Source organism: Oryx dammah, unplaced genomic scaffold (assembly GCF_014754425.2).
Source record: "Oryx dammah isolate SB20612 unplaced genomic scaffold, SCBI_Odam_1.1 HiC_scaffold_8, whole genome shotgun sequence".
Lineage (NCBI taxonomy): Eukaryota > Metazoa > Chordata > Mammalia > Artiodactyla > Bovidae > Oryx > Oryx dammah.
The window spans coordinates 41,242,971-41,267,536 of record NW_024070192.1 but is presented as its reverse complement, the minus strand read 5'-3'; the positions used below and the strand labels follow the sequence as shown (position 1 = coordinate 41,267,536).

The following is a 24,566-nucleotide window of genomic DNA, read 5'->3' as shown; positions in this document are numbered from 1 at the left end:
ACCAAACAGTGATGAGAAGATGGGAGAGTAGTTTTTTGAGAATGGCTATGAGTACATCTGGCACAAAGGGCATGGAGGAGAGCTAGGGGTTAGGGCGGTGGATCCAAGGCAATCAGTGGAGCTGGACTGGGCTGTTCTGAACGCTTGGCTCTGGAGAGGGAAAGGCTAGTAGTAGTGTCAGAAAAGAGGGATCTAACCAAAAAAAAAACACCTCAGATGTGAGGTTCATACTTTTATCACTTAAAGGATATAAATGTCTTCCTCTATACCCACCCCACAAGCTTGCTTTCCTGTTAAAGATGAACCATGATTTCTCCAAAAGCTCTTAAAGGACTAGAGTCTCAAGGTATCTGGCCTAGAGAAACAATCCAGACTTTAGCCCCCATTTAATCCTGCGGGTGCAGGTGGGGGGTGATTAAAAAACCACTGAAGTGTTCGGTTTACAGTGAGTTCTGAACTATCATAGGGTCCTGCATATGGGAGTGGAAGACCTAATAAACTGAAATCTCCACTGTACCGGATGCTGGGGGAGAGGGCTGGCCAGATGTCAGTAGTTCTCCACCAAGCCTTACACCAAGGCGGTTAGCCAGAAGTAGAATGGCTTCTTTGGGGTTCACTTCCTTATTATTTGGACTTCCCTGGTGGCTCAGACGGTAAAGCGTCTTGTCTACAATGCGGGAGACCTAGGTTCAATCCCTGGGTCGAGAAGATCCCCTGGAGAAGGAAATGGCAATCCACTCCAGTACTGTTGCCTGGAAAATCCCATGGACAGAGGAGCCTGGTAGGCTACAGTCCATGGGGTCGCAAAGAGTCGGACACGCCTGAGCGACTTCACTTCACTTCCTTATTATTTCTCCTGCTCAGAAATAGTAAGAGAATGTTAGCTGAGGAACGTGGAGGAAGAGGAACAAGCAGTGGGGAAGGACGGGGGGAATCTTTTCCTGACAGGATAATGTGCCTTAGACAATTGACTGTTGTCTGCCTTCCAGTTCAGATTCTTAGTTTATAGAGTTTCTTCTTATTTGATCTAGAAGAACAAGAATGGGTGAAGATTATCCAAACCTAAAACCATGGCCCTAGGAATTCCTCATACCAAGCCTTGCTGCTGCTGCTAAGTCGCTTCAGTCGTGTCCGACTCTGTGCGACCCCATAGACAGCAGCCCACCAGGCTCCCCTGTCCCTGGGATTCTCCAGGCAAGAACACTGGAGTGAGTTGCCATTTCCTTCTCCAATGCATGAAAGTGAAAAGTGAAAGTGGAGTCACTCAGTCGTGTCCGACTCTTCGAGATCCCATGGACTGCAGCCTACCAGGCTCCTCCATCCATGGGATTTTCCAGACAAGAGTACTGGAGTGGGGTGCCATTGCCTTCTCCGATCCCAAGCCTTAGGACGTGGTAAACATCTCTCCTCCTTAAAACTGCTTTCCTGTTTGTGAGGCCAGGATGGAGCCTCTTGTAGAAACAGGTGCTTTCTTTTCTTGATGACCAATTAAGACTTCTGGGCAAAGCTTTCCTTTTTTGTGGAAAGGGGACGGATGGATGTCCTACCGTATTGCTTAATGGCCTAATCCAAACCAAGTTGTGTGGGTCACTCCATACAATGCCTTATTTTACTCTAATCTTCAGCATTAGTCCTCAAAACACCGAGCTTATCAGTCAGTAAGTGGCCAGATCCAGGGGGAAGCTTTTTCTTCATCTACATGGATAGATAGTCTTTTGAATAATTGAGCAGAAAAGGCATGATAATGTGAAATATTCATAAATCACTGAGTCAGCTCCAGTTAATCTCTTGGAACTTCTGTTTTCTCTGGTACCAGATGTCTCTCTAGGCTCTGAAGAGGGAAAGGCTAGCAGCAGTGTCAGAAAAGAGGGCAACTAACCAAAAAAAAAACCCACCTAAGATATGAGGTTTATACTTTTACCACTTAGAGAAAGCTCACATCTCTAGAGAAAAACACCTCTCGCTAGAGCTCTCTGGAGTAATCCCCCAAAATGGTACTGGAAGGAGCACCTAGAATGTCTGAAAGCCTGGCTCCTTGAGCCATGGTCAAGCACACCCTGTGAGGATCTCCTATTCTTAACCACCCCTGGAATCTCTCCAGTGAGTCTTGAGGTCCTAGGCTGAAGCCCCAGATCAGCCCCCTACTCCCAATCAAGACTCGCAGAACTCATCAAACGCTGGACCTTAGTGTTCCAGACGCAGGTGTTCATGTTCTTCGCCTTGCTGGCCTCCCCAACCCAGCCTCAGCACAGCACTGACCGCCTCCGGGCCTTTTTCACTGACACAGCCATAGGGCTCTGTGAGCCGCTTCCACGGCTGTCACCACGTGAAGTCAGCGGAGCGCCACAGCCGCAGAAAAAAAAACGAGGGAAGTGGGACCAAGACACAAACATCCTGTCTGTCCCCACTACCTCAAGTGGCTCCAGCTTGAGAACCTGTGGGGCACAGACCTACCCAAATGGCTCACAAAAACTCATCTTCTCTGTGTCATTGCTAGTGAGCAAGTATTTTCTCTAAAGTCCAGGGACTTAAATGGTGCTATTCTTTGGCTTATGAAGTCAATGACAGGGGACAGTGGTGGGCAATGCCCCGCTGCTGAACCAAGATGAGTTGGCATGTGCAGAGCAGGGTCTGGGCAGGAGTTCTCCTCAGGGGCCAGTGAACGCCAGCTTCCGGGGGGGTTCCATCTCTTTCCACAGACCAGTTTAAGCGAGAGGCTGGACCAGGGGCAAAGGGCTGCAGCGGCCTGGCCACGTTCCGTCCTCATTGCCTGGTAAGGACTCAGCCATGCGCAGTTCTGTTCTTCCTTGAGGGGCTAGGGGCTTCTCAGGTCAGGTCTCACCGCGTATAGGATCTCTTCCAGCTAAAGATCTCCTCCAGACTGGAAGAGGGGGAGACCTCCCGCTTCGGCAGGGTTCCCCACCGACGCCGGCCCGCTAGGAAGGAAGCTCGGCGCCTGCTCAACCCTTTCATCCTCTCTTCCGTCCGGAAGAAGTCAGTCAAGGCCCGGAAGTACTCCAAGGTGACCTCATGGCTCCAGGCTGGCAAGGGCTCCTGGCGCAGGAAGCCGCAGTGGCCCCCGTGGCGGCTGAGCAGAAGGAAGAAGTAGGGGTTGCTGTGAAAGAGTTCAGTTGGCAGAAAGTGGTTTGGGGGCCCGCACACGGGGTCGTCGGCACTGCAGACGCACAGCACAGGTACCGCTGCCTCATCCACATCCCGGAGGGGGTCGTTGTGGTCCCAGTAGGTGTCCCAGCTGATGGGGAAGCTCTTGGTGTGGCAGAAGAGGGTCTCCTCAAACTCCCGCAGGGAGCGGCTCCTGAACAGTTTGCCAGTATCCACTGTGTCCTCCAGGGCCGTGGCGTACCTGGCAGCAAGAAGTTGAAGGAGGAAGGAAGGAAAGAGAATATAAATTGACAGCACATGTTACAGAATGGCTGCCCACAGGCCAGTGTCTGACCACGGAGGCTTTCTTTGGCCATATAGTGTGTTTAAAAACTTCCACATTGTTGCCATCATTTGAAACCAGGAGATTTGGGAATTCCCTGGCAGTCGGGTGCTTAAAACTGCCGTGGGCCTGGTTTGATCTCTAGTCAGGGAACTAAGGTACCGTAAGCCACATGTCGTGGCCAAAAATAATAAAATCAGGATAATTCACATAAAATGCAGCTAGCTGGCTTCTCAAAGAAAATGAGGAGGTCTGGGCACATAGCAACAATCAGGGTATTTCTGCCCTCCTTCCTGTATTACAGTTTCTGCGAGGATGGTCATTCATGGCATCACCTCCCCAGCCCTGGGGCAGCATTTGACTTTACAGCTGTGACCTCTGTCCTCCTGACCTCAACTTCTGACCCCTCTAGGGAACTTGCTACAAACTGTCACCTCCTGTACCCCTCTTAGAACCCACTGGCTCAGACTATCCAAACCAGCATGTGACACCCCCATCATTAACATTTTACTTTAAGTTTATCTTTTAGTTTAGTTTTTATATTTGTATTAGTTTGCTTGCTTTTTAAAAAATATTTATTTATTTTTAGCTGTGCTGGGTCTTTGTTGCTGCACGGCCTTTTCTCTAGTAGTGATGAGCCTAGTTGCAGCGCACGAGGTTCTCATTGCGGTGGCTGCTCTTGTTGTGGAGCTTGGGCTCTCGCTGCGTGGGCTCAGTGGTTGCTGCTCCCGGGCTCTAAAGCATAGGCTCAGTAGTTGTGGTGTCACCGGCTTAGCTGTTCCATGGCATGTGGGATCTTCCGGGACCGGAGATCAAATCCATGTCTCCTGCATTGGCAGGCAGATTCTTTACCACTGAGCCACCAGGGAAGCCCAGTTTGGTTGTTTTTTAAAAGGTAATATGCTGTCCAGATGATGACAAATGAGTGTGACCTTGATCAGTGGGGCAAGTATTTCTAGAGAGGGCTGAGTGGCGGAGGAAGTAACTGGGAGTGTAATAATTAATTTATGAGGTGAGTTCCCAAATGGGAGCCTGAGAGCAACTGCTCTGGGAAAGAGGGATATATTTGCTGTTTCCACCTCCCTGGGGAAAGCCTGGCACCCTGACCAGGAGGCCAGGATGGGCAGTTCAGTACTTAGTTTGGGTTAATTCAGCCTTAGCCAGCTGAATTTGGATAGGTGCCTCCTGCAAACAGTCAAAGAGGCTTGCCCCAAGTGGGCAATCCCCAAATTCCATGGGCAGGGCAGTTCCTAAAGGCCCAGTTTTTCTCTTCACTTCCCTCACTGTATCTTCCAGCTGGTACCTGGGGTCAGCAGCACTGATGGTGGTCATTTGTGGAAGGAAACTGAAAATTAGGCCATGTGAGAGCACTTTGCCCCTGGACTGTTCCAGTGGCTTTGGGTTGCCATGGTAGCATGTGGGCTGTTGTTGAGCTCAGGGTTTGGGAGGCAAAATTGAGCAAGTATAGAAAGAGAAATCACAATTGCCACCATGTATTGGTGCCAGGTCCCTTACTTTGGTTATCTTACTTCATGCCACCTTGTGAGGTGGTTATTAGTAACTCCCTTTAACTGAAGAGGAAAGTGAGGCTCATAGGGATTAGCTAGACATGATGGCAACACTGTGGTGGGGCAGAAAGATCTGGGATGTGGGGTCAGACGCATTTGGATTCAAATCCTAAATTTCCAGCAACTTAGCTAACCCCTTCATCTCCTTAGGAAAGCAACAGTGTAAGCCGAGGCCTGGTTATTTGCTGTGGGACTGTCACCCATGCCTTTTCAGTGGAAGAGTCTCCCTGTCACCCTGGTGGTAGATTCTTTTCTTTTTGGAGATTTAAAGAAATATGTTTAAACATTCTTAAAATTTTTGCATTAAATATTGAGTACATACCTAGGAATATGCAAAACACTTGTCAGGTCTCAGGAATTTCAATAAATCAAATAACCACAAAATTTCTGATTCCTGTCACCTCCAGGCTCAGAGACTATAAGGAAACATTCTGGACAGTCAGTCACAATTGCTTCCAGAGCCCTCTTTGCTGATTTGACTAGGCAATGTGCAGCATCAGGTGCTCAGGTTGCTAGGACGAAGTGCAGCTGAGGTGAGGCCAGGGGGCCCCCTGGGTTGGAGTTCCTGCTCCAGCTAATGATGCTGACTCAGTCGGTCCGTGGCTTTTAAATTTGCTTTTCTGATTCTGCCTAGACTAGAGGGTTTGGACGCTTCAGAAACTGTGTGTGAACTCTGCCCAAATTGCTCTACACCTGTTTGATTCAGTACCAGGCAGAGCTGTTTCCCAGCCAGCCCCAAACCCCTACCCACCGCGTCTGCGGCCCCCATTACCCACCTGCTGAGGGCGATCTTCTGGTGAAGCAGAAAGCCCCGCTCGTAGGGCCAGGGCAGGCCGGCCTCAAACCACTCGCGGCAGCGTAGCACGGGCGAGATGCAGGCGGCTCCGGTCACGTAGCTGGAGGAGCCACACTCGCCCAGGTAGGACAGCAGCAGCGCCGACCCCGAGCCCTCGCTCACTGCGAACAGCGGGGCCGCGGGGTGTCGGAAGCGGATGTAAGTGATGGCCTCTTTGAGGTCGGACGGGTCCCCAAAGGGCTGCAGCCGGGGGCTGACCAGTGGGCAGCCGTGGTGGCCGCGCCGGTGGAAGATCACCGGGTAGTAGCCGCGCTCCAGGGCCAGCAGGCAGAGGCCGAGCACGTTGCGGGTGAGGCGCCCCCAGGCATTGGGGATTACCAGCAGTACCGCCGGGAGGCCCCCGGCGTTGGTGGCCCGGCGGCCCCGGGCGACAGGTCCCACCACCCAGTCCAGGGCCACCAGCCCGTCATCTGCCAACTGCAGGTACTCCCGGGCCAGCTCGGACCCCGGCCCCACCGGCAGCACGAAGTGGCAGAGGGTCTGCAGGTGGGGCCCGGACAGCCAGGGGCGCGGGCCCGGCTCCAGCGCGGCCGAGCGTCGCAGAGCGCGCAGCAGGCACTGGGCCAGTGCCGACGGCTTACAGATGAGTCTGCAGCCTCCGGGCAGCGGCTCCCGCCCGTCGCTGAACTGACCCGCGGGGCCTCCGCCGTCCACCTCCTCCCCGTGATCTTCTCTCCGCGCCCCTGGCAGGGTCCTCGCTCCGATGGCGCGCCTGCCGGGCCGCCGCAGCCGCAGGGCGAGCAGGCAGAGCAGGGCGAGCGCAGCCAGAAGCAGGGCTAGGGCGGCGCCCCACGGTGGCATGGCGAGGCCGGAGAGCCCCCGGCGGGCGGTCGCGGCGGGGACGCCCCCTCGGCTTGCTCCCTGCTCTGCGCGCGGCTCCGCCCGGTCGCGACGGCCGCCCAGGGCCCTCCCGCGGAGCAGGGAGAGGGTGCACTCGGGATTGGCCGCGGCCCCGCAGAGGCAGCCAGTTCGCGCCCGGCTCCCCTCACCCGCCCCCCGACTCCCGCCCCCCGGCCCTTTGTACAGCGATTGCGACAGGCAGGAGCAGAGGGTGAAAGGAGCGCAGGCCACGGAGAGGCAGCGAGGACGCGCCGGCGAGGCGGAAGGGAGTGGGGAAGGCGAGCCGAGGAGCGGAGTGTGGGCGGCGGAGTGGGGGGAAACGGGGGTGAGCCTCAGGATCCTCTGCCTCCACCCCTCCGCCCCGCGTGGTGTGTGGCTCCGGGGGAGCCCCTGCGTCACTGCGCCCTCAGGGGCCGCTGCCGAGAAGCAGCAAAAGGGAGAAGCGAATGAACCGCAGCTCCTGGCGCGGACCCCGGGCTCCCGCGGGGCGGCGCGGCGCGGCTGCAGCGGGAACCATCACCCGCACCTCGGTCGCCCGGACCGGCGGTCCTCTCCGACCTCGGTGTCCGTCTCTGCCCCGCCGGCACCCTCAACTGCGCAATAACTTCTGCCGGGAGAGGGTCCGGCTCAGGGCCAGCGAGGGCCAGGGCAGGCGTTCCGCCCCGACCGCGGGCTTGCATCGGGAGCCCAGAGAGCCAGGGACCTCTCGTTTGCCTGCATTAGAGCGCCCTGCCGACGCCCCCGCGAGCATGGAGTTGCCCTGGATCCTGGCTGCAGGGAGAGGGAACCCTCAACACCGCTCCCCAGGAAGGACTTCACCAAAAGAAACAGTTCCTGAGCCGGAGAGAAAGATGCATTCGGGTGCCCTTGGAGGGGGGTGCCTGTCACCCCGCAAGCGGGCCGTGGCGGGGGATGGATTGAGTCCCTTCATCAGCTCAATCTCTGGAGCGCGGGGGGCGGTTAAGAAATACCCCTTGCAAGTCACGGGGGGTGGGGGCGGTGGATGTGGGAGACGCTTTTGTTCGATTTCAAAGTTTCAGGCTGGACATTACAGCTCTCACCCTCCACCCACTTTCCCGTCTTCCCTCAAAATCTCGAGCTGGGCCAAGGAGATGGGCGCCGGGGACTGGGCGGCACAGCGGGCCGAGCACCCTGCTGGGGGCGAGGCCTGTGACTCCACCTCACGAGGTGGCCAAAGTCTCCTCCGGCACCGGCGGGTCGCCGTTGGGCTTATCACGAAAGCGGAGGCGGACGTGGACAACAAAGCAGCCCCCAGCCCGGCTGCAGCTTCCCGGGACTTCAGGGCCTGGGGAGCGTGGAGGCCCGAGACCCTCTGAGACTCCTCCGGATCCGGGCGCTATTTGCGAGGGGAGCAGTGGGGACCCTCTCCTTTCCGCAGCTTGTATTTCAGGACTCTGCCCCTCTTCCAGAGGCAGTCATAATGATGAATCTGAAGCGGGTTTACCGAAGGAGCGGACGCGTCTCCTCTCCTAGGCCACCTCGTTCACAGGAGTCCCACTTCCCGCCCTCCTTCCCGCTCCACGATCCCACCCAGGAGCTGCAGCTGCGCCCTGCAGGCCGCGGAGACCCGCTGGGACCAGTTTCGGGGTGAGGGAGGTGGTCCCGCCTGTCTCGCTGCGCGGTGCGCTGAGGACCCGTTCCAGATGACTTGTCGGGCTTGGGCAGGCGGACGCGTGCGCGCGCGGCCCGGGCTGTGGGCGGGTCCAGGGGCGGGGCGGGGCGGGGACCCAGCGAGAGCCGCCCGGAGTCGCGGGGGCGGGGCGAGGCCGGGGGCGGGGCGAGGCCCGGGGCGCGCGAGCCGGGGGAGTCAAGGCGCGCGGTCTGGGATCGGGCCAGACCCGCGCGCGCGCGAGCCCGGGGTCTACGTGGGCACGCGGGCGGCGTGGGTGCGCGGGGGCAGGCCCAGGCGGCGAGCGTTCCCTTGTTGGCTGGGCGGGCGGCCGGCCGGCTGGCCGGCTGGCCTGGGGCGGGCCGGGATGGCGCCTCCTCCGCCGCCGCCCCAGCTGTTGCTCCTGGCCGCCCTGGCAGGACTCCTGGGTCCCCGTGAGGTAAGGCGACCCGCTGCCGAGAAGCCTTCGGCCCGGGGTCTCCAAGTGCTTTGCCAGAAGGAGGGGCGTGCCGAGAGGGGGACTTGGAGTTCTCCCTTGGAGTGCTGGGCCTGGCAGAGCCCTCTCCGAGGCCAAACGACCCAGCTCTTCTGCGCCTTGAACCCACAGGTGGTGGCTGAACCGGCGGCGGAGGCGGCGGGAGCCCGTTGTCCCGAGGGCCTGTGGCCTCTGCCCCCACAGGTGGGAGCCTAGAGGGCGGTGGGAGAGAGGAGCGTGAAGGGGTAGCGCAGTCCCGCCCTGGCCTCGCGGTGCCCTCCACAGCCATCCTCTGAGCACCTTGTTCCTCCGGCCCTCGTCACCAGCGTCACCATCCCAAAGTGACAGCACGGGCCTGCTGTCGTGTCCCATCCCCACCTCCCCAGCGGAGTCCCCCGGGGCCTCTCAGTTCTCTTGTCTCCCTGGTACAGGTGTCACCAAGAGTGACCTACTCACGGATGCGGCCACAGCAGGTGAGTAAAAGCAGGAGGCATCCTCGGGGTCTGTGCTGGAAACAGCCAACTCCTTGCAGGCTCCATTTCTTCTGCTCACTAGCTCCATTCTTCACTGATCCCCATTCCAGGAGGAGACAGTGCTCTTAGTCCCAGGACAGTGAGCTTAGGCCTCTGTCTTCTGCAGCGAGGTGTCAGGAATGCTATTGAGTAGCTGGCTGTGTGGGCAGGAGGCTGCAAGGGGGTTGAGAGTCCTAGGAGGAAACAACCTGTGCTCTAGTTCTGCTGTGTGACTTTGGAAGTCCGCTGACTTCTCTGGACCCTGCTTTTCTGTGAGAGGTTCTTAGTGGTTATTATGGGCTTCCCAGGTGGCACTGGTGGTAAAGAATCCACCTGTCAATGCAGGATACGCAAGAGATGTGGGTTCAATCCCTGGGTCAGGAAGATCCCCTGGAGTAGGAAATGGTAACCCACTCCAGTATTCTTCCCTGGAAAATTCCATGAACAGAGGAGCCTGGCAGGCTACAGCCCAGGGGGGTCACAACTGAGCACACATGCTCCCCATGAGGAGTAAACAAATTGTGTGGGATAGCACTTTGGAAAACAGGAAGCTGTCAGGAGTGTGTGAGTGTGTAATGGGCTTCCCTGGTGGCTCAGCAGTAAAGAACCCGCCTGCAATGCAGGAGACGTGGGTTCGATCCCTGGGCTGGGAAGATCCCCTGGGGAAGGAAATGGCAACCCACTCCAGTATTCTTGCGTGGGAAATCCCACGGACAGAGGAGTCTTGTGGGCTATCGTCCATGGGGTCAAAAAGAGTCAGGCATGACTTAGCAACTAAACAACAACAAGGGGTGTGTGTACTTCAGGTTACTGACCAGACCTTGGGTTCACCTTGTGTGCCTGCGTGTTTTACTGCCAGTGGTTGGATAGCTTCTCTGTCCCTTTGGTTTTCCTTTTGAAATACCTATTTTTGATCCTTGTAATATCTCCAGGCCAGCAGAGCTCATGCCACCTATCCGTTTCCTTTCCCCAAACAGCCCTTTTCATTGCAAACTGTTCAGAAACCAGTGGCTCCTCATTTCCCACCTTATCGTGGCCCCACCCCCCTGTCTGGTTTTTCTGGCTCTACCTGGTTCAGTAAGCCTCTTCTAACCTCTCCACAGCTTTGGTTCCCCTTCAGTTGTGTTGATCTGCTTACCACCCATGAGTGTGAGGCTCCTTCCCCTCTATACCTGGCCTGACCTGACTTGAAGGGGGGCAGCTCCCTGCCCTCCTGCCATCCATCCCCACCCTTCTTCAAGGCGCAGGGCAGGAGTCAGCTCTCCCTTGAGACCTTGCCTGAGCACATTAGCCCTTATTTATTCATCACCTTCTCCAAATTCATGTAATGCTTGAAATCATCTCTTATAATTTAACTGCTAATCACTTTGAGCTTTATTAGTTTGCTCGTTCATTTGCATTAGTCCTGTTTGCCTGAGTTTCCTTTGTATTCCCTGCAAGCGGAGCCCAGGAGTTCTCTTTTGGCATCTCCTACAGCCTCCGGCACAAATGCCGAGCATCAGGTCAGCTCAATCAAAGAATGATTCATAATTGAAGTGTTTCCATCCTGAGATTGTGCACCTGTGCCTGTGTGCCCTGTATTCGGATACTTTGGGGAGACTGAATATATATTGACGGGTCAATACGTAGAAGACCCGGTCTCTCTCTGTGGGGGTGGTTACAGCCCAGGTGGGGACCTGTAGAGCCAGGTGCAGAGGAACATAGCTAAAGAGAGTGGTCTGAGTCTGCCAGGGTTAACCACGCATGTTGTCGTGGAAGCTGTGACCTTTGAGGGGTGGCACTGCTTGGAGAGGAGGGATGAAAGGAATGCTCAGAGACAAGAGGGCATGCATGCCACTATCCAGGGCTCTTGATCCTTTCCTGAGCCCAGAAGGTGGGAAGGTCATCTGGTCATCCTGGGAGTCCCTTGAAGTTGACTCCCCAGGATGGGAGAACTTGGAACTCTCAGGAGGGACCTGGGCCCAGCTTGATGTCTCCATGCCTTTCCTGCAGGCTGAGGACATCAGCTTCCTCTACCACCCCTGTGCCCACCCCTGGCTGAAACTCCAGCTTGCCCTTCTGGCCCACAGTTGTGTGGCCCAGCCCTCACTGGCCCCTGACTCCAGCCTCACCCAGGATCGGGTAAGTGCTTGCTGAAAGGTGATTGTCTGGTATCAGTGGAGGCTGCAGCGCTGTGGGCAGGGCAGTGGGAATTCAGGGCCTCTGTTTGCTTGCTCCCCAGCTTCGACTTAGCTGTAACAGTCCCCTTCTCCTTTCGTAGCCCCTCGTACTGGCAGCATGGGGCTTAGCGCTGGAGATGGCATGGGTGGAGCCGGCCCGGGCTGCCCACTGGCTGAAGAGGAGGCAGCAGTGGAAGCAGAGGAGAGAGAAAGCCGGGTTCCGTTCTGACACTGTTCCTGGGCCCCCTTCCTTGGTGCCCACGCTGGGCAGAGGGAGGCTGTGCCGTCGGCGAGCGTGTGTGCAGGTGAGGGGTGCTGGCCAGGCATGGCGGTCATGGGGTTGCTGGCTCAGAGTGGTGGTGCCATTGGGTTATCTGGGCAGGGAGGCAGTGACTGCTGTCTCTTCTCCTCTTAGGCCCCGGCTTTGGCCTTTACTCTGCGGAGCTGGCGGCCACCCGGCGTGGAGGTGGCATCTAGCGGACATGGGCAGCTCTTTCCTAGTGGTGCCAGGAGACGTGGGCTGCGGGCTGCCCTTGGTCTCCAGCCCACCCCCTCAGCTCCGAGGGTCCCCTCTGTTTCCCCAGGGAACTTGGAGGCCAAACAGCCCATGTTGGGACCTCAGGGAGAAGGCGATAGTGCCGGGTCTGTGCCCACTGGCCCACTGCTGCCAGGGGGACCAGGAAGCAATGTCAGCTCCAGGCTGGAGGTTCAGCTGCCCAAAGGGCAGAACAGCCCTGGAGGCTGTGCCTGTCTGGGTCAGGCTTCCCCGGCCCCTCGGGCAGCAGCGCCACCAAGGGCCGCCCGCGGCCCCACCCCGCGCACGGAGGAGGCCGCCTGGGCGGCCATGGCCCTGACTTTCCTGTTGGTGCTGCTCACGCTGGCCACGCTCTGCACTCGGCTGCACCGAAACTTCAGACGTGGGGAGAGCATCTACTGGGAGCCCACGGTGGACAGCCGGGACACCGTGGCTGGTGAGATGTGGCCCTCCTCACCCCCAGCCCCGCCCCCGGGGCTCTTCCCGGCCCTTGACCGCTCCCCTTCCTGCCCATAGCTGTGCTGAAGCGGAGGCTGCTGATGCCCCCTCGCCGGGTCAAGCGCTCCCGCCGGAGACCCCTCCTCCCGCCCACGCCGGACAGCGGCCCGGACGGGGACAGCTCCGAGTGACCTGCATCAGCCCAGCCGCTGTGGCAGGTCCGGCTCCTCCCCCCACCGGAGACCGCAACCTCCGCCACGTGGCCCGCGCGCAGGGCCGCCCCCTGGCGGCCCGAGGGAGCAGTCACGCCCAAGCGCGGCAGATGGGCTGATCCTGTGTGTGGTTTGCTGGGAGGAATGGGGTGGGGGAGAGGGAGGAGAGAGAAAGGAGCAGTTTCAAGCCTCCGCAAAAACTCCGTTTTTATTAAATTATTTTAGTAGAGGCTGGAGTTGAGCTTGTGCATCTGCCACACAGACAGACTCCCTCCCTCCAGGGACACTGTCCTAGGTCACGTAGGTCGTGTTTGAGGTAGGGAGGGGGTTATAGCATCAAGTTAGGCACCCTCTACTTGCCGCTTCTTGCCAACCTGGCCTCAGATCCTGGTTTTAGTAACGTGGTAGACCCTTCTCACCACCATGGGAGAGCAGGTGGCAGGACGCTGGTGGTAGTTACTGAAACATTATTTGCAGGACCCTGCTAACACAAGACAAGGGGCTTCCCTCCCCTTCAGTATGGGGGCTGCAGCAGTCACCGTTTTCACTGGCTTCATACTTTTGCCAGGTTGGTCCGTTTCAGGTCTGCACCTCCCTGATCCCTCCCTCCCACAGTTCCCAAAGCATCAGAAAAGAACACATGGTCACTTATTTATTTTTGATACAAATGTACATGACACACGTCTTGACAGTCAGCCCACCCACCACCACACAGGTAGAGCCTGGCCCCTGGGACAGAGGTGGGGCAGGGAGAGGAGCTGGTAGGCGCTGCCATCTGCCTCCCCAGGCTGCAGCCCAGGCTGCAGGGACCCAGACACCGCAGGCGCTGGCCTCTCGGAGGTTACAGGGAGGGGCTCTCAGCTTCGTCGGGGACCCCGGGGAGCCAGCCCCAGGCTCGGGTGCTCAGTTCTCTGCCCCAGCTGGCACTTTCCCCCTCCATAAGGGAGGGGAAGAGAGATGGAGCGAAGTGGTTTTCCTTTAAGTTCATAGAGGGTATGAGTGGGGGGAGCAATGAGGGGAGGCAGAGGGCAGGACCCAGCTGGTTCCCTCCCCAGCCCCTGGCCCCAGGATGGGGGGGTCAATGCCAAACCCTGGTCCCCTCACCCCTCACGAAACCCCAGATGGGCCAGGCCTCTGGAACGGCACTGCCGCCCCGCACACTCACACACAGGCACACTCAGTTACCACAACGTTAAAATTAAGGGGTGGAAAAGAGGAGAGGAAAAAAAAAAGATTAGACTTTTCCAGTGTTTGCTGCTGGGGACCCCAGGGACACAGGTTGGGGCCTGTGCCCTAGGTGGGGCCGTTTGGCATTGAAGGAGAGAGCAGCAGGGGGCTGGTGGCTACAGGGTGGGGACATCCACAGGTTATTATGTACAAGGGGGGATGCCCCCCCCGCTCAGCCCCCAGGAGGGCTGGACTGGCTCATGGGGGTGGGGTGCATCAGGGGAGCTGCCCCACTTGGAGTGTCCCCACCCGACCCTTGGCTGAGGGTGCCCCCGAGGGCATGGGGTTGGGAGTGCCGCCTTGCAGGCCCCTGCACGCTAGAGGGGTAGGGGGCTATGTACAGGGAGGGGTGCATGGAATGTGGGGGCAGAAGCTCCTGCCACCTTACCTCCCCATCCTTGGGGGCTCGAGGGGGACGGGCACCAGGGCACCTGGCTGCCGGGAGCAGTGGCAGCGCTAAGGGCACTTGGGCCAGCGGCTCGGTGGGGGCAGGGATGAGTATCTGGGGTGGCCCAGCTCCCACGGCCAGTGAGGTCCCAGGGTGCGGGTGAGGGTTCGGGGACAGTGGTCACTGCTTCTTCTCGCGGGTGGTGATGGTGACCAGCTGCTTGGCGGCCTTGGCGATGTCGTAGGCGCACTGGATCACCTGCTGAGTCAGCAGCTGGAAGTCCACGGGGGCGCCGGGCTCTGGGGGCGCCGTCTTTCGGCACTCGCTCTGCAGCCGGTAGGCGCTGGCGTTAAGCAGCCGCAGGGAGCTCCGCACGGGCTCCAGGGCGGGCCTCTGTGGAGGGGTCGGGCCTTGGATGCCGAACCAACCACGAGCCACGATGGGGCCCCCGAGGGTCCAGGGGTCCAACCAGGCCGGGGCCGTCAGACTCCCCACACCCACCCCCTCCAGCTCCCCTCTCTGTCCCCTGTACCTTCGGGAAGAGAGAGGCCATCTCAGTCACAGCCAGATGGATCTTCTCTGAGCAGGGCACGAAGCTGGGCGGTGGGGGGAAGGGCAAGTGAGGGAAGGGTCCCGGGACAGCGGAGCACTGGTCCCTCCCTTGGCCTCTGCAACACCCCAGTCCCGTGTGAGCCTCCGCCCACCTCCGTACCTGTCGTGCTTGAATTCCTGGGCTGCCCGCAGTAGCTCCTGAATGTTCTTGGTGACCTGCTCCGTCTTCAGGATGACATCCTCTGTGCTGGGAAGCCCAGGGTCGAGGTCGCCATCCAGGCTTTCCAACTCCGGGTGGAAGTCCTCTTCCTTGCCCAGCTCCAGAAACCTCTTCCCTTCCAGGCTGGGGTTAGAGAGGGAGGAGGATTCCAGCCGTGAGGCCCCTTGCAGACACCCTCCCGGACGCTCAGGGGCCACCATCCCCTTTCCCCACGGAGCCTCACCCCAGCAGCGGGTCCCCACTTTGCGTGTTCTCATAGTCACTGTCTGCGCCGCTGCCGTGGCGGGAGAGCTTGCTCTGGAGGGCACAGGGCCGGGACGGCAGGTCAAGGGTGTGCTCATGGACCCGTCACCTCACCAGCACACCTCTCTCTCAGCCTGTCCCTCCCTTGGGCCCTGGGGATGCTCGTTACCGTGTGGCGGCTTCCTTCCTGGGAGCACGACAGCAGTGGGGAGGAGGGAGTGAAGGGCACAGCTGAGGCCGACACCCCCTTCCGGATCTGAAACCCAGGCAGGGCTGGAGTCAGTCTCCTCCTCCCCAGTCCCCCGCCCTGTGGCTTCCCTGCAGCGAGGCTGGGACCGTCTGTGTCCAGTCACCCTGTGCCCAGCGTCCCGCACAGAGCCTGGCATCCGCTGGGGCCCAGAACCTATTTGTGGGAATGGACCCACTTCCCAGGCCCTGCTTACCCGGTAAAGGCCGGCAGGGACGTGCACTGAATAGATGGCGTCGTCCTCCAGCTCCTGGGGGTGGCACAAGGGGGTCACAGGGGGCCCTGCGCTGGTCCCAACCCTTTCCCCACCCCAACCCCTTGGGGCCCGCAGGCGGCTCACGGTGCTGTGGAAAGGCTGGAGCCGGGTGGTGAGCTCTTCCCCAGGCGGGCCCCCAAAGGGCTTCAGGGCGGAGCCTGGTTCATACATAGAAAAGGCCTGGCGGTCCCTGCGGTGAGTGCTCCCGCCAGGCCCCACGGGTGCGTGCTCGGCTCGCTCGCTGGGGAGAGGGGGTGTGGGCACCGGCCCTGGCGGCTGCCGGATCTGCAGGTTCTCGGCCTGCAGCTTGTGGATCTGAGAGTGAGAGAAACCCCGGGCAGCACCGCCGCCTCCAGGAGCGTGCCCCTTCCCCACCCAGCAGGGCCTGGGAGCCCCGTCCTCACCTCCCTCTGCAGCCTCCGGAGCTCATCGCTCAGGCTGCTGTTGACCTTCATGAGCTGCTGCACCTTGGCCTCAGAGGCGGCCAGGGCCTTCTTCAGCTCCAGGTACTCCTGCAGCGTCACAGCCCCGTCCGATAGGTCTGAGGAATCCATGCTCTGCAGAGGGAGATGGACCAGTCAGCCCCCTCATCGCTGCTGGGGGCCCAGAATATGAGGAGTCAGGGCGGGGGGCGGGGTGGCTCTCGGACCCGAGCTCGGTTGTTCCGCGTGGCACCGGCACTGCGCAGGGGCTCCTGGTCGGTGTCCTCGTCCGAGGCCACGCTGTCGTAGTCGTGCTGGTCGTCTAGGTCGCTCTGGCCCCTCGCGGACAGCTCGAGGTTGTCTGAGGGCACAGGCTTGTCACTCAGGTCCCAGGCCCGCAGCCTGTGTACCACGCCACCCGGGAGGGAGAGCACCCTGGAGCAGCGCCCACGCCCTTCCCACCTGTGGGGCTGCCGAGGCTCTTGCCCTGCTGTCTCCTCTTGGCCTCGCTGAGGATGTCGATGATCAAGGTGGCAAACTCCCGGGCGTTGAAGCGGGCCAGCTTTTGTCGCCCCTGGGAGGGAGGCAGGGCCGGGATGGTATGAGGAGGCCCATGTGGCTGACGTGAGGTGTTGGGGACAAAGCAGCCAGGCCATCCAAGGAGCCCAGCACAGGGTGATACAGACATGGAGGGCCTGGGGGAGCTCTCAGAGGCTGGGACAGCACCCAGGGGCTGCTCACTGAGGGCTGAAAAGAACAGCCTCCTCCCCATTCCCACATCCCGGAGTCAGAGGCCAGGGCGAGGCCTCGGCCAGGAGTGGGGAAGAGCAGCAAACAATGGCCTGCCGAGAAGGGAAGGGCAGGGCCCGCAGTGGTGACCCAGCAAGGAAAGAGATGGCCCCAGGCCCTGTCCAGCCGCTCACCTGATTCCGTGTGGCTGAGTACTCAGGGTTCACGGGCAGGAAGGGCACGGCGCTGCGCTCCGTCACCAGGGTGCTGTGGTTCTGGGTCGCCAGCCACACTGTGGGGGAGGGGCAGGGGTGGACTGTCCACAGGGGCTGGGCCCGCGGGACAGGCCGGGGCGGGAGGGCCGGAGCACCGCCTTCCAAGCTCCTTCCCAGGCCCGCAGGGCCCTCAGCACTGGTATTCGGAACACAAGTGGTCTCTGGACACGGAGGCAGGGCTGGGCCAGGGAGGCTGGGCCAGGGAGGCGAGGCCAGCTGGGGACTGACAACAGAAGGAGGAGACTCCCTCCAGCCTCTGGGCTGGAATCTGCTATAGCCAGGAGAGGGATAGAGGGGCGGAGCGGGGCTGGGGAGAGAGCCAAAGAGGGCGGCCGCTGGGCGGAGAGGAGCCCCGGTTCAGGGGGCTGGGGAGAGGAGCAGGCTGGCTGCCTCTAGCTTGGCAGCTCTGCCCACCCGCCGGGGCCACTGGGCTCTCAGCTGGCGGGGCTCACGGGCAGGCCTGCCAAGCAGACCAAGCCAGGCACCTCTTCCTAGTCCTGGCGAAAGATCCACCCAGGTCCCAGCCCTCTCCAGCTGGCAGGGCCTCTGTCCCCTCTGCCCAAGACTTCCATGCCCTCCTGGCTCACCAGCATCATTTTCCCTTCGATCCACCTCGTCATACACATCCATGGCTAGTTCTTCAAAAAGCCGGTTGCTGAGCTGGAGGCAGAGAAGGGGACCCGGACCCTGTCAGTTCAGCCCCAGTGCCCACCAAGCCAGTGCCCCAGGGCCTTGTACGATGTGTCCCTTGTGTTGCCCAGCTCTCCCCCCCATCTCAACTGGAAACCCGGGTAGGCAGGGGTCTGTCTGCCCAGCTCTGAGGTAGGAGAAAGGGAGACCAGGGCGGACAGTTAGTGCCCCTGAGGGTAGAGACGCAGGAAGTCCCCTGGGAGTCATAGGAGGGCAGAGTCAGAGTCAGAGACTAACAGTAGGAGGTGGGAGACAGGAGACTAGAGGGCAGGGCAGTCACAGGAACAGAGGGTCAGGGATGGGGGCCCTGTCCAAGCAGACTCACCGCCTGCAGCTTCTTCTTGGCAGCTTTGGCCAACTCGGACAGGTCCAGGCTGTGGACGAAGGAGGGAGATGGGCACAGGGAGGAGGGGAGAGGCCAGATGTGAGAGGCAGCCAGGCCCCTGCCAGTGACCTCCCGAACATGCAGGGACCCCAGGGAGATGACACCTCAGGTGCTGCACATCGAGTGCCTCTCTGCCCCGCCCCTCCTCCAGGGCCTGCCCCCGAGCAGGCACGTATACCTCTGAGACATGCACTTTTGCCGAGATCTAAGTCCAGAGAAGGCAGCAGAGGAAAGAACAGGACAAGGTGGCAATTACCCAGGAGCAAGGCACACACGCCTCCCGCGCCCAACTCAGACCCAACTCTTGTGTGCACGCCAGACCTGAGGGTACCAAACCCAGCTCGTCTTCCCCCAGCCCACTCCTCAGTGGCTGGCGTGACCCAGTCACCCTGCACCAATGCCAGCTCCTAGGAGTGCCCTGCAGCCTCCTGCATTCTCAGGCCCCGGCCAAGCCTTCCCAGGTGCTGCCATTTCATCCTCCTGCCTGGTCTTTGGCAGCATTTTTCACCCATCTTCCTGCGTCCAGTCCTGCCCCTGCAATCCTCTATTCAGCCACAAGCCAGGGCATTTTGGACACATCCGGCTGCGCCATTCTGGCCTTAGAAACTTTTTCAGTAAGGGTATGTATGGCACACTTCAACAAAAAGCTCACTTTAAAAATATGCTAAGGAATTCCCTGGCGATCTAGTGGTTAGCATTTAGCACTTTCACTGCTGGGCCCTAGGCTCAGTCCCTGGCTGGGGAATCAAAATCCTATAAGCCATGTGGCGTGGCAAAAAAAAAACCCCAAACCAAAAAACCTTAATGCTTTGCATTATTTAATCTTAACAGCCCAGAAAGATAACTAAGGCTCAGAGAGGTTAAGGAGCCTGTCTGCACTTACACAGCCAGCCAGTGGCCGAGCGGACTCCACACATCCACGTTAGAGCCTCACTGCTCCCAGGACAGTCCCAACTCGACAGTCCCAACTCACGTCGGGGGCTCAGCACCAGCCACTCTCCCCTCCCATCTCTCATCCAGTCCCGCTCCAGGGATCCCCTGCCTCTCCCTGCTCCAGCCGAGGTCTGCCTGCAGCTCCTCGCACAGCATTCTCACGTCTCTGCCTCTGCCTCTCTGGCTGCATTCCCCACACAGGACTGCAGTTGACTAGGGCCCTGGCCACCCTGCCGGGATGGTGATACCCTTAAGGGCCGGGATCACGCCTGAGGTACCTCTGTGTTCCAGGGCCAACAACAGCTGGCGCCACAAAGGTGCATCTCATCAAGAACCCGCCTATGTGTGTTTACAACACACGAACACACACAAGCAGGCAAACACACCAGGCAGAATTAGACCAGAGAAACGGGCGGAGTCTTGGGGGTCTCAGAACAGAGGAGATCTGGAGCTCGAGAGACCTGAGGGGTCCAGGCCTGACCAAGCCCGTCCGCCCACATGGGCTTCGGAGCGGGAGGGAGCCTCTCCAGACCCAGGCCAGCAGGCACAGCTCAGCCACCATGGGCAGCCACCAGGTGGCGCCAGCGCCCATCCTGTGTGCGTCCCCCACAGCCTGGGCTCCTGGGGCCTCTCACACAAGGGGCGGAAGACACCTCTCCTGGCCTTGTGCCCCCAGCCCGTGCCTGATTTCTGAGCACACCACAGAAGCCTGGCAGAACCCCAAAGTTAGTCAGATTCCCGGGGTCCACCACGTTTTCACTGAAGAGCAAAAATTCGTCTAAAGATTTTACAGTTGGGGTCAGTGCCCCTAACAGAACCCAGAGTTCCTGGTCTGGGGGTTGGGGGGCTGTTTCTTGCACTCAAGCCCTATGTACTTGACAGCCATGGGGGTCAGGCTGTGCTGGCCACAGGCTGAGTGGACATTTCTTACCTGCCTTGCCCAGCATTAGGGAGTGAAGACCAGACTGGGATAGGCTTGTGCTTCCAACCCCTGAAGGCGGGGTGGGGGCAGGGGTCCCAGGTCCCTAAAGCCTGAAGAGTTGGGGGTGGGGGTTCTGGGGGTTGGGCATCCTCATGGCACCCAGCAGCCTCTGGGAAGGGGCATCAGGTGGGCACTCACCTGTCTGCCATCTGTGGGATGATGTAATGCCCATTCTTGTGATCTGAATAAAAATAAAAATGCCAAGTCACCGGTGCTGGGTGGCCTCATCAGCCAGAAGCCCACCCCATTGCCATGAACAGGACTCAGCAACCGGAAGGGACAGGGGAAGGGAGGAGGGCAGGCCACCCCTAATGGCCCTGGGAACTGGCTGCAAGTTATGCCCACCCCCACTCCCTACCCCAACGTGCTGCAGCCAGAGCCTGCAGCGATTTCACAGGAGCCAGTTGCCTAGCAACACTGTTCCCCAGCGGGCTCTGTCACCATGGCACCTGCTGCTGGGGTGTGTCTGGGTCCCACCTGCCTGGCCTCGCCAGGCCCGCCCCACACACTGCTCACCCGGCTTGCGCCCACAGAGATAGAAGGCCAATCGGTCAGTGAGCTCGTACTGGCACTCGACTAGCCGTTCCGCCAGCTCATGGTGCCCCGCCTGCCTGTGGGGAGGTCACACGGCTCAGCCCTTCAGCCGCAGTCCACTGCCCACACCCGGCCAAGCCTCACCCTTTGGCCAGCCCTTACCTGGCATAATCAATGGGTGTACGGCCGTTAACATCTGGGGAGCCAGGGTCAGCCCCATACACCACAAGCAGCTCGGCCTGCAGCGTCTGACCTGCCTTGGCAGCCACATGCAGAGGTGTGGTGCCCTTCTCGGGGTGGAAGAAGTTGGCCTGGGCGCCCAGGGACAACAGGCGCAGACATGTCTCCAGGTTGCCCGTTCGCACGCTTGAGTGCAGTTGCTGCGAGAGCAGAGTGTGCAATAAATGGGTGTGTGTGTCCTCCCCCTCCCGGCCACAGCACCTAGTCCAGGCCCCTTGGGACTCTGGCCAGCTCCCAGGACCCAGCTGCAGTCAGGTTGTCAGGGCGGACCAAGGGCTGCAGTTCATGTCCAGGAATCACAGCTGTAGTCAGTCACCACTGACCGACCGCGAGCATGCAGTGCGCTCGGCTTAGAACAGACACTGTCCACGAGGTAGATACTCTTTCTTTTCCATTTTACAGATGAGAAAATGGAGACTCTGCCCAATGTTTTCTGGCTCTCGGGTGGTGGCTGGACGATTTTAGCCTTGCATGTGCACTTGGAGCAGAGGGGCCTGAGCGTGCATTCCTGTCCTTCCACTGTGCCCACCGTTCTCGCCTGACCTGGCTGCCTTGGGGACCTAGGGCTCAGTGAGGATGGCATCATGGGTGAGGACGGGCCTGGTCCCCTCCCGAGGTGCCCCACAAACCTTGCTGAGGTCTTTGGCGGTGACTCCGTCATCGTCCCGGCAGGGCAGCTTGTGCACAAAAGCCAGCATCTGGTACTTGGCCCTGATGAACTCAGACTTGATGGGGCTGCACGGGGCACGCAGGAGAAAGAGGGGAGCAGAGCGGGAGGGGTCAGGCACCCAGCCGCCTCCCAGGCTCATGTCCTGACCCGCATGGCCGCAGCCCCCTCCCCTCACGCCTGACTCACTGGACTTTGTCTTGGGGGTTGGCTTTACGCCGGCCACTCTGCACCTGCGCGGGGTCCAGCAGGGAGTGCTCCCAGATGGAGTTGGCCCCGTTGCTGGCGAGCGTGTGCACCATCTGTGGGTAGGAGGCGCCAGAGTGAGCATGCCCACTGTGCACCAGCAGACGCCTCCGAGCCCCAGACTGGACGCGGCACCAACAGGCCTACTGTGTGCCTGGCACTGTCACACCCCCCAACCCAGTCTGGCCATCCAAGGATGTGGGTCCAGTTGAGCACTTCAGGGGTCGTGGTGGGTACGCGGAGGCTCTCAGTGGTTAAGCTCCATACTGCACGCTCAGAAGTGGCAGAGTTGGGGTGAACGCCCAGGTCTGTGTGGCTCTGGTCCTGGTGGCCTCTCTGTGCCCGGGCGGCAAGGGTCAGGACTAGGCTCTGCCGCGGGTGGGGGGCCCCGGGCAGCTGTGTGTGTGGGCATGGGGAAGCGTGCCTGTGCTCAGCACGCCCTGAGGAAAGACAGGAAGCCCCCCAGGTACCTGCAGCAGGGTGGGGGGCCAGGCGCTGTGGCGGAGGTGCTTGACGATGGAGATGTGGCGTCCCAGACTCCGGTGCACGCTGCAGCACTCGTCACACACCAGCACGCCCCTGCTGATGGAGGCCCAGCCGGGGTCTGCGGGGCGGGCAGGGACAAGGGTCAGCCACAGCCAGACACGGCTGAGCCTCCGAGCACGGCCCTTGACCTGCACGGTGCTTAGCTCTCCATGTGCAATTTGCACACTCAGTCCCCTAAGGATTGGGGAGCTGGGCCACTGAGGAGGGCGCTAAGCTCTGGAGGAGGGAGGGACTCCCCGAAGGCTTGCTCCAGTGGCCACTTACGGAGCCAAGCCCTTTCCTACAAGCCTCTGCCCCCTGGGGAGGTGTGGTCCCCAGGGCCTCCTCCGCGGGCACGGCTTCCTGTGCGGCCACCACTGCTGCCAGGACCACAGTCCTTCTCTAGGGAACAAGACTGCTGCCCTAGCCCTGCCCCTAGGAGGCAAGAATCCCCAAGGACTGCATGCCACACCCCCAGAGACACTCCTGTGTCCGGACCGGTGCCACGACTCTCCGCACCCAGGCTTCTTTTGGAGTCACTGGTCCACCTGTCTGACCCATCACACCCTCCAGGGACACCCGCCTCTGCCCTCACCTGGGCAGGTAAGAAGCCTTTTCATGACAGCCTCCCACCACCATCACTGATGGGTGAGCTGGAGCCCCGCTTAAGGGGGATGGAGGGGGCAACCAACACTTGCCGAGCACCCACTGGGGACCAGCTGGGAGTGCCATCAGTATGGCGCCTCTAACAACTGTCAGGCAAGGCGGGAAATACTACCCCCCGCTTCACTGACAAGGAACCCGTGTCTCAGAGATGTTAGGGTGCTTAGTCAAGGCCACCCAGCTCATGAGGGGGATTGCTGGGATGTGAACCCTGGTATTTAGATGTCAACACCAGCTGCTTTTGCAGCCCCAAAGTGGGCGACCCCAAGTGGGCCAGAGCCCTGGGAGTCACTCTCTAGTCTTCGAGAAGTGAGCTTTGCAAGCAAGCAGAGGGACCAGAGAAGGGTGGGAGCTCCTGGGGTCCTTCTCAAGGGCAGCACAGATGCCTCCCACCCCAGGCCCCTTGGGGGAGGGGGAGGAGACAGCTGCAAACAGCTCAGGCTGCAGAAAGGTCACGGGGAGAAAGCAGCCATTGTGTGTGGCCGGAGAGTGGGGGCGGGGAGACACTCTCCCAGGACTCTCTGCTCTGCCCAGCCCCCCGCCCGTCTCAGGAAACCCCATCCTGGGGGGTCGGGTGGGGGGCTGGCTCTCTGCCTTTCCTCTAGTGCTCAAATTGTCCACAGTGGTCCCCACTGCGGGAGGGGACAGGCTAGGGGTGATGAGAGCCTCTCTGAGCAGAAGGCAGTTCTCAGGCCCCTGCCCACGAGGACGTCCATCAGCGCTCCCCAGGGCTGTGAGGAAACTGAGTCAGCGCAGCCTGAGCGGCAATGGAGTCTCCCCCGCGGCACAGAAACAGAAAGAGGAAGGAGTGGCCCCGCTCTCTGGGTCTGGGTTTTAGGGATCTGCCCCCAAAATAGGACAGAGGTGTGCAGGAGGTGCCGCCGCCCAGCTTCATCGGAGGCTGACTCTGGGGGCCACCATCTCTGCCAAGAGGGGGAGCCCTAGAGCAAACAGGAGCTCTGGCTTGACCCAACTGGTCTGGCCCCAGGCAAGAAAAGCTCCCTCCCCCCGCTCCAAACCCCACTGGGTCAGGGGTCTGCCTGCCAGCCACCTCCGGCCAGCCCAGGCAGGAAGCTGGAAATGACGCAGCCCAAATTCCTCCTGTTGAAATGGTGGGGTTTCCTGTCAGCAGGGAGCCGCCCAGGCCAGGATCATAAATGGGCCGCTCTAAGGCCTCCACCCCAAGCCCATGGTCTTCCCGGAGGAGCCAGGCCTGGGCGGGCTGGCCAGCCATCCAGCGCCAGAGCAGACACGCTAACCCCTGAAGGCGGCAGGGACCAGGATCTGGGCAAAGGGGTCCAACTCTCCACTCTCCCAGCCTGGTGGAGGGGTCCCCCTCTCCTATAGAGACCTGAACCAGGTGGGCAGGGGAACACTGCCCTGGTCTGGGGCACAACGGTGCCAGCTCGGTTCTGGGTGACATAATTGGGTCACTCTGCTCCCTACTTCCTCTGCCCAAGGGGCCTGGGCCT

General features: G+C 60.1%; 3 protein-coding genes across 5 annotated transcripts; 1 reads left to right on the top strand and 2 right to left on the bottom strand.

Moving 5' to 3' along the window:
• Window positions 1-1,742: 1,742 nt before the first annotated feature.
• On the bottom strand, window positions 1,743-6,730 carry ABHD15 (abhydrolase domain containing 15). The gene is made up of 2 exons (XM_040243864.1): window positions 5,790-6,730; window positions 1,743-3,364 (listed from the first exon to the last, which is right to left on the bottom strand). The coding sequence occupies exons 1-2, from the start codon at window positions 6,668-6,670 to the stop codon at window positions 2,839-2,841; spliced, it is 1,407 nt and encodes a 468-aa protein (XP_040099798.1). The 5' UTR covers window positions 6,671-6,730; the 3' UTR covers window positions 1,743-2,838.
• A 1,792-nt stretch (window positions 6,731-8,522) lies between these two features.
• On the top strand, window positions 8,523-13,888 carry TP53I13 (tumor protein p53 inducible protein 13). 3 transcript variants are annotated; one of them, XM_040243861.1, is made up of 7 exons: window positions 8,523-8,778; window positions 8,947-9,018; window positions 9,246-9,287; window positions 11,319-11,447; window positions 11,587-11,790; window positions 11,901-12,456; window positions 12,537-12,904. In XM_040243861.1, the coding sequence occupies exons 1-7, from the start codon at window positions 8,707-8,709 to the stop codon at window positions 12,647-12,649; spliced, it is 1,188 nt and encodes a 395-aa protein (XP_040099795.1). In that variant the 5' UTR covers window positions 8,523-8,706; the 3' UTR covers window positions 12,650-12,904. The 3 variants fall into 3 exon arrangements, with proteins under 3 accessions (XP_040099795.1, XP_040099796.1, XP_040099794.1); XM_040243862.1 differs by lacking the exon at window positions 8,523-8,778 and adding an exon at window positions 10,767-10,828 and having other exon boundaries at window positions 12,537-12,900; XM_040243860.1 differs by lacking the exons at window positions 8,523-8,778; window positions 8,947-9,018; window positions 9,246-9,287 and having other exon boundaries at window positions 10,835-11,447; window positions 12,537-13,888.
• On the bottom strand, window positions 13,310-24,328 carry GIT1 (GIT ArfGAP 1). The gene is made up of 21 exons (XM_040244458.1): window positions 24,146-24,328; window positions 22,377-22,661; window positions 21,850-21,962; window positions 21,623-21,728; window positions 20,916-21,133; window positions 20,736-20,830; window positions 20,358-20,400; window positions 18,483-18,509; window positions 18,245-18,293; window positions 17,817-17,889; window positions 17,149-17,246; window positions 16,688-16,799; window positions 16,453-16,586; window positions 16,208-16,360; window positions 15,888-16,118; window positions 15,744-15,797; window positions 15,470-15,556; window positions 15,281-15,354; window positions 14,998-15,180; window positions 14,818-14,881; window positions 13,310-14,678 (listed from the first exon to the last, which is right to left on the bottom strand). The coding sequence occupies exons 1-21, from the start codon at window positions 24,326-24,328 to the stop codon at window positions 14,466-14,468; spliced, it is 2,595 nt and encodes an 864-aa protein (XP_040100392.1). The 3' UTR covers window positions 13,310-14,465.
• Window positions 24,329-24,566: the final 238 nt, after the last annotated feature.